This window comes from Hibiscus syriacus, unplaced genomic scaffold (genome assembly GCF_006381635.1).
Source record: "Hibiscus syriacus cultivar Baekdansim isolate YM2019G1 unplaced genomic scaffold, ASM638163v2 tig00117005_pilon, whole genome shotgun sequence".
Lineage (NCBI taxonomy): Eukaryota > Viridiplantae > Streptophyta > Magnoliopsida > Malvales > Malvaceae > Hibiscus > Hibiscus syriacus.
Genome location: NW_024063519.1, coordinates 1377035 through 1384472, shown reverse-complemented (window position 1 = coordinate 1384472; position 7438 = coordinate 1377035). Strand labels below are relative to the sequence as shown.

General features: G+C 35.7%; 1 protein-coding gene and 1 pseudogene across 1 annotated transcript; one reads left to right on the top strand and one right to left on the bottom strand.

The window, feature by feature from the left end:
* Positions 1–556: 556 nt before the first annotated feature.
* LOC120195003 lies at positions 557–4172 on the bottom strand (annotated as a pseudogene).
* Positions 4173–4767: 595 nt separating this feature from the next.
* Positions 4768–5715, top strand: LOC120195004 (polygalacturonase). Its single transcript, XM_039197148.1, has 2 exons — positions 4768–5149; positions 5242–5715. Exons 1-2 carry the CDS (start codon positions 5041–5043, stop codon positions 5517–5519), a joined length of 387 nt encoding a protein of 128 aa, XP_039053079.1. The 5' UTR covers positions 4768–5040; the 3' UTR covers positions 5520–5715.
* The last annotated feature ends 1723 nt before the right edge of the window (positions 5716–7438 follow it).

The window sequence follows — 7438 nt, the reverse complement described above, 5'->3', positions numbered from 1 at the left end:
TTGTCTTTTGATTTTCAATAAGTCAACCCGTGTTGCACGTTTTTATCTGCCTTTATGTCACGTTTTTTTTATGCTTTTTGACATGTTTTCGGTTCTTTGGTCCTTTTTTCATTTATCATTTTTTTTAAGGGATGATTTGACATTACCACTACTGATTAAGATGACGCTTATCTGATATCTTGTTGATCTTTCCTGCTTTGTACCGTCGGATTGGATTTGATACCCGATTTGCGTTTGTTGATAGCTTTTCACGGCGCTCAAGTCTTATTTACGGTTTGTAGGTAGTCTTTCAATTGCTTAATCCCCTTTTATGGTTTGTTTACCGATGCGATTAGATCTGTTTGTATCTATCTTTGTTTGAGTTTCTTGGTTAGATTTAATCTTTCCTTGTATGGTCCTTATGTGATATTAAGTTAATAGTTTTGTTCTAATAAATATAGAATTTTTTTCTAATTATGTGCTTAATTTACGATTATGATTGTAAACATTTATTGTAATTTAAGATATTTTATATTTTGAATAAAATTATTTACTTTTATATATATATAAACTGGATTTATTTACGGAACATCATCTGTCATTATCCTTGCTGGATGTCGGAAATAGTAACCTTTACGTTTTAAAATTTTCCTCTCATATATAACTATCCTACATTATAACATAGACATAGTGAATCCGTCCTCCCTAAGGGTCCCAACTGCTTGATGGAAGAGTAGGGTTTGTGATATATAGCCCACCGGATAAAGCTGATAAAGATGATGATGAAGAAGAAGTAGATGATGACAATGACATTGATGTGATGATGGTATCGATGAACTCCATCTGGTTTGTTTCCACATGCATGCCAAGTGGGTATGATGAACCGGCAGGTATACGAAAACACGATGAGACCCTCGAGACTAATGGGTCTATGTTTTCTAATGAAACGGATGTCAGCGGCATGTTTCAGAGGCTTCCTCGAAGGGTTTCACAGAGTTTGGGCGCTGTTTGGGTTGCCATTAATGGACCATGCAAGTAAGAATTTTCGCCGACGGTCGGGTGTACAAGTTTTTCGTCTTGAACTACATCGTTGCTCAAATTTGGGACGTGATGTTTTTTTATCTTGGTGATGATCCAGAACGGATTGGGGTGCAACAAAGGGCAATAATGGGCATGAAGGTCGAAGGAAGCTGTATTTTTGAAGGGTTGGGAACATTGGGGTTAAGGGGAAATGATGGTTAATCAAGTCAACGTTTTCATTGCTCGAAGAAAAACTCTGTAGCACTGATGATGCTGATGGGGAAAGATAGAGGTGTTGTCGTTGATCAGTAAGGATAAAATTATTAGGGTTTACATTTGTAGAGACGAAATCAGCTGCTTCCTCTGGGGGTTTGGAATTGTGAACATCAACCAGAGAGTCTAAAGCTGGAACATCATAAGAGAAAAACCTTTTCTTGATACTCGAATTCCAAAAGTTCTTCACCTCATTATCTGTTCTCCCTGGCAAATGCTTCGCTATCTGTGCCCATCTGTTCAAGACAAACGAAAAAGAAAAAGTAGAAAAATGAAACGGAAAAGCATTGATGATTGTAACCACTTCCATACGCAGTCAAAATTATATAGTTGAAGTTACCTGTTGCCTAGAATACTGCGGAGTTCAACGATGAGAGTTGCTTCTTGTGGAGAGAAACTCCCACGTTTCAAATCAGGTCTGAGGTAATTTATCCATCTTAATCTGCATCTCTTTCCACATCTTTGAAGGCCTGTGTCATGAAACAAACAACAAGGAAAAGGAATCAATTAAAATTAATGTAGTTGGATATTGCAGGCGACAAAAAAGAAAGGGTTTGTAGAAGGAAATGAAGAGATGGGAAGAAAACCATACCAGCAAGTCTAGGGACAGAGCTCCAGAAACCATGGCCATAAGTTGTAACGTAATTAATGAGTTTCTCGTCTTCCTCAGGTGACCATAGCCCTATCTTCACCTTCTGCTTGTTGCAACAAGAATGATGCCCCATCTTTACAGCCAATGGCAGCCCGGAATCAGTGATGAAGAATTGTTCAGTTCTCTCTCTTTTTTCCCTCAAAAGTGGGGAATAGAGTGACAGAGAAAGAGAGAGGGCAGTTTCAAGTTTTTCAACTTCTAATTTCCATATATCTGAAGATATTCAGAGGCAAACCCCATAAGTTGCCTCGCAAGAAAATGTGAAAAGAAAAAAATTGCAAATCGAAGAGTGCTTTAGAAACAGACCGTGCTAAGAGGGTGGTTTTAAAAGACTGATGAAAGCACAGTGGTGAGGGTGTGAATTTAACGTAGGGAGCTGTACCATGGTGGCCCAAGTTAGGGTTTGCGGGAAAAAGGCAAAAATATGCAGTGTCAATTAAAAAACCTCAGCATCCCTGGCTGGATCATTCAGTTTCTGCACAATTTGTTCTTCGGAAGATAATAGGACATTATGCTCTCACACGAGCTTGGACCCTTACAAGAGCTTGCATGCAGCTTGATTCCGGACTTGACGGCCACGGAAGATGGTTTGAATCCTTACTAATTACTGTCCTTTCAAATCCCTTAAAGCTCGTTTGCCTACCATGAAATAGCAATGTCCCATTAAAAGGAACGTTAAAGGATGGTGTGTGCGCGCCAGCTAGTGGATGGTTAAAACTTAAAACTGAATTGATTATCTTGTCATTCAGTTAATTAAGGCCCTAATGGTCTCAGTCAGGTCAAATTTTATGTGTTGACTTGATAGACTAATTTGAGCTATATAAAAAAGGCTTTCGGGCTTAAAGGCTAGATCATCTAATAGCCAACATTACCTTTCTTCTTTTACCCTAATTTTCTTCTGATGTTGATTCCTTTTTTGTAGCCGTTCATAAACGCTTTCACTTCTGCCAAGGTTGATGAATGCAGTTAAACGCTGATCGATTTGTGTGCTGGGCATTACTCTTTGCCTCTTTATCTGCAGTTGATATTCATTGTTACGGTGAATATTTTTTTCCTTGTTCTTTTTCTTTGTTTCTGGTATCTGCCTGTTGTTTCTGATCTGACGAGTTCTTTCGTTCTTCAATAAGGAAAGGCATTTTAAAGCAGGTTATGGATACAAAATTTTCACCAAAATGCAGTGAGTTTCCATTTAACTTCAACTTTGAGACCTGATGAGCTGGATTGTCCTGAAACAATGGGTAAATACACAACGAAATATATTATTCTTAAAACCCTGATTGTCCCAAAATCATTCTTTTGAATCAACAATGCGCGAACCTATATGATATGTCCCAGTCACAGCCAACAAGACTTGTATTCTGCTTGGGGAGATCGGACCTCAATGAATCTGTGTTAATTTTTGCTTGCCTTTGTTTTCAACTAAAAATGGGTTTAAATACAAAAGAAAGCAGAACTAATTTTAGGCTAATGAGAATAGGAACACTAACGACATAACTATAACTACTTGCTTTGCTTACTAATTCGGTTGAAGGCTACAGCTAAAAAAAATAACTATTTTTACCTATTCCTAAGCTATATACCAATTCACTTATATGGATATATGCAAAATTTTAGGCTTAAGTACGCATTTGGTAATTAAATCAGGCACCTTCTCCAACCTTGGTACTAACTTGAGAAAGAAATTATCAGTTCATGTTATGTTACCGGAGCACATTTTAATTTTAACAAATGAATGATACATTTGTAATAATATTTTAATTGAATAATAGGTTTATAATTTTTTAGAGGAAGATAAATGACTTATTTATTATCAAGGAAACAATTAAGTTATAAACATATGTCACTCGAGGTGATGCTAAAAATTATTCTCAGTCTGATGTCTGAACACTGAACATGTTTATTTTTTTGCAATTAGCAGAAGATAAAGTAATAGAAACAGTCAGTCATGGTAAAGTTTTCTTCGACATAACTCAGCCTGTCTTTATACTCAACAGTGATAGTTGAGAAATCTGCAATGTTCTCTTTTACCCCCATTTTTTTTTATCATCTTACTTTTGTATATATAGAAGAAAAAAAAGTTACTGACAGGGGATTTTGCAGTACATTGAAAGATCATGTCACTATAAGACTCCAATCCACAGAAAATTGCATTAAAAAAACAAACCTTGGTTGTTTGACAGTCCTTACTTTGATCGTGAATGATAATTTTTTACTTATGTTTCGAAATTTCCCTTCCTCCAGAGCCCTTGATTGTACAGGGAAAAAACTCTCCACAAAGCTCAGAAAATCAGCCAGCAGCAGAGCCTAATGACCAGATTATCAGCTAAAGAAGAGTTTGAAAAGTACAGCGAGTTCCGAGTGAGTGGTGCCGTCAAGATTTCCTTATTTCAAAGTTCAATATTATAACAGTATATGAATATCACCAGCTTTAGAAGAAAAATGGAGAACTTCAAAAAAAAAGATAAGATGGTGATACTGTTACTGTTTGTCTAATAGGATTTACTACTCTCTATTAATGTGCGCACCTGCAGATCTAAAGAAGAGAAATAGGGATCAGAAGATCATCTTAATTGCCATTTTGGATGGTTGTCCAAATGGACGTCCAAGATTTAATCAAGGCCACCAACCATCCAGTGAAAAAAAATTGTTTTTTCTTTTCTTTTTTAACAAACTCGTTTAAAGATTGCTGCAGTCCTGAATGTTTCAGTCATTGATGTGCATAAATGGGACTCGCCATTGGATTTATAGGTCTCTTAGGCCCCAAAGTGGCAGCTGTTATGAGGGACAAATCCACCACTTGAAAGAGTAATTATAATAGTGGAATGATTTGAAGGTGAAGGGAAAGAGATGAAGAGAAGCAAGACCGCAATAGGGTAGAAAGGGGAAAGACAAGAAACCAGAATCACTTATTGGTGAAGCAATATCTCCCCCGGTGCACAGGATAAGGAGGGAGTTAGGGTTTAAAATCTTTTTGGTTTTCGAACACTGGGAAATTGGATTTTATTTTGGGGGGTGTTTTTCTACTACTTTATATACCCATCTCCACCATTGACTTCTCCCACGTTGGCATCGTAATTAGTCAATCGACATCACCACCATTTGAGGGTTTTGAAGATATGGAGGGAAGGCTGTTTTGTTTCCTGTTGGCTCTTCAAATAGTAAAATGGAGTTGTGCAACGAGCAGGCCTTTAGCACCAAATGACGGCTTTGGTGCTCATCAGCCAGGTTAGCTAGAGATAAAACCAATGATTATGTCTATCCACTTACCCTAATTAGTTTATTATCAACATGTCATCATTTTTTTTATAATACCACAGACCAGAAACCAGTGGCTTTACGAGTTTCCTTGAGCTCAACAGAAATGTCTTTGCAGAGCATGGAAAGGAGTGGCGCCATAAATGGTGAAGGGGAGAATAAGGCGAGGATAGGGTCAAGTCCTCCAAACTGTGAACACAAATGCTATGGATGCACCCCTTGTGAAGCCGTTCAAGTGCCTTCTACCATAAGCAAGCGAATCCATGTGGGTCCGGAATATGCAAATTATGAACCTGAGAGTTGGAAATGCAAGTGTGGCCCGTCCTTTTACAGTCCATGAACTAAGCCACAATCGACCTCGCTGCTCACTGAGAGTTCAATCCAGTTTGATTCAGATTCTCCCTTAAACATATGTACAAACAAAAAAGAAACTCCAAATTCAAGTTGTCTATGTTTCCATGCTCAACTTGCAGATAATCTGACTCAGCTTTGGTAAATGTCTGCCTTCAATGTATTATGGGCCATTTTCGGGTATCCAATCAATCAAACAAATGAAAGAGATTGCAATCCTGTCTGCTATCGGCTCAATTATTTGTTTTTGCACGAAAAGGAGAAAGCAAAATTATTTGACAAAATCTTATCTCTTCCGCTTGCTTATAAAACAAGTTGGATCCCGTGTAAGTTCTTACTCAAACGGACCAACACTTGTCCCCTTCAATTTCCTTTTGCCTTTTGACATATTGGGCATGTTTTATATTCTTTATTCAGACGTCACCTTCTTTGGGTTGTTTCGGCATAAGAAATAATACCTCAGAGTGACAATTTTCGTGTTTAAAATGTGCATTATTAATAAATTAAAAAAAATTAATCAGATTATTTTATAATCATAGTATACTATTAAAAATAACTAAGGGACTTAAAAGTCTTGTTGGGCCAATGAAGCGTTCGATTGCAGTAGCATCGTGTCGGTGTCTTTAAGGATTGAAGTTGTAGCAGCCCTGGCCCGGACAGAACTCTAAAGTGGCGTCTTTTCTTGTATTTTATTTATATATTTTGCTCAATAGTATCAGTATGTCGAGTCTAATAGTCTATTTCTCTTGTTAGAGTCGAGTCTTCGCCCTTTGATTAAAAACGGGGTTTCAGGATTAGGTCTTGATTGGATTAAAACATGGAATCCACGGAATAAATAAAAGAAAAACCGGAATCATTTTGGTCCATTTGCTTTGCATCAATTTCCACGAAAGTCTACGGCAGATTCCAAAAACATAAAAACATTGACTCGGGAAAACGTAAAAGAAGGTGCATGCAAAGGATGCTACATGGAAATTACTCCGCATTGGACCGACAAAAAAGATGATAACACTTCTATTTTTCATGTTCAAGTCAATAAGAAATTGATTCTCATTAATTATACTTTATATATCATGCGTAAATCATATATAGATATATTTCATATATTAGTTCGATTATGTTGATTGTGTTTTCAAATAATTAATTTTAGTAATGGTTACTTATATATTGTTTATAATTTCAATCGTAATTATATTCTTGTAACCTAAAAATATAATTGTTGAAGTCTTCTTTTACTCGAAATTTTATAAATATATATGAAAAATATTGTAAACTAATATAAGAAAAACTCGATAAGATTAGCACGATATTACGTATGATTATAATAAAATATTAAGAAATAAAATGAAACGAAGAGAACACTTGTTGAACTTTTAGTTAATTTTAAATTTCGCATGAAACATGAAATCGCGTATAATGTGTGTATACACGTTTACCCATTGTTTCTTATGCTAAAGCATATTCATTCATTAAAATTATATATATAAGCCATTAGTAGAATTAATAGTTACAACGTAAGGTTAAATTAATAATTGATTAATAAAAAAAAAATTGAAATATAGCTGAATAAGCACATTTAATCGATTTGTTAAATTGTCTATCTTTATTCTCTCATATTTATAAGGACGAACGTAAGAATTTATACTAGGGGGCAAACCTCTAAAATTTTAGGGGGAACTAGTTTATAAAATTCAATGGGAGGCAAAATCATATTTTTAATAGAAAATACACACAACTTTTAAAATATATGATAATTTTAAATTTTCACTAAGAGCGATTGACCTCTAAATTTTAGGGGGAACTAGTTTATAAAATTCAATGGGAGGCAAAATCATATTTTTAATAGAAAATACACACAACTTTTAAAATATATGATAATTTTAAATTTTCACTAAGAGCGATTGACCC

Bases quoted from the DNA above. Each gene is read 5' to 3' on its own strand.
- LOC120195004 (XM_039197148.1), top strand. From the start codon at position 5,041: ATGGAGGGAAGGCTGTTTTGTTTCCTGTTGGCTCTTCAAATAGTAAAA. The intron at 5,150-5,241 runs GTTAGCTAGAGA...ATAATACCACAG, and splicing joins CTTTGGTGCTCATCAGCCAG to ACCAGAAACCAGTGGCTTTA.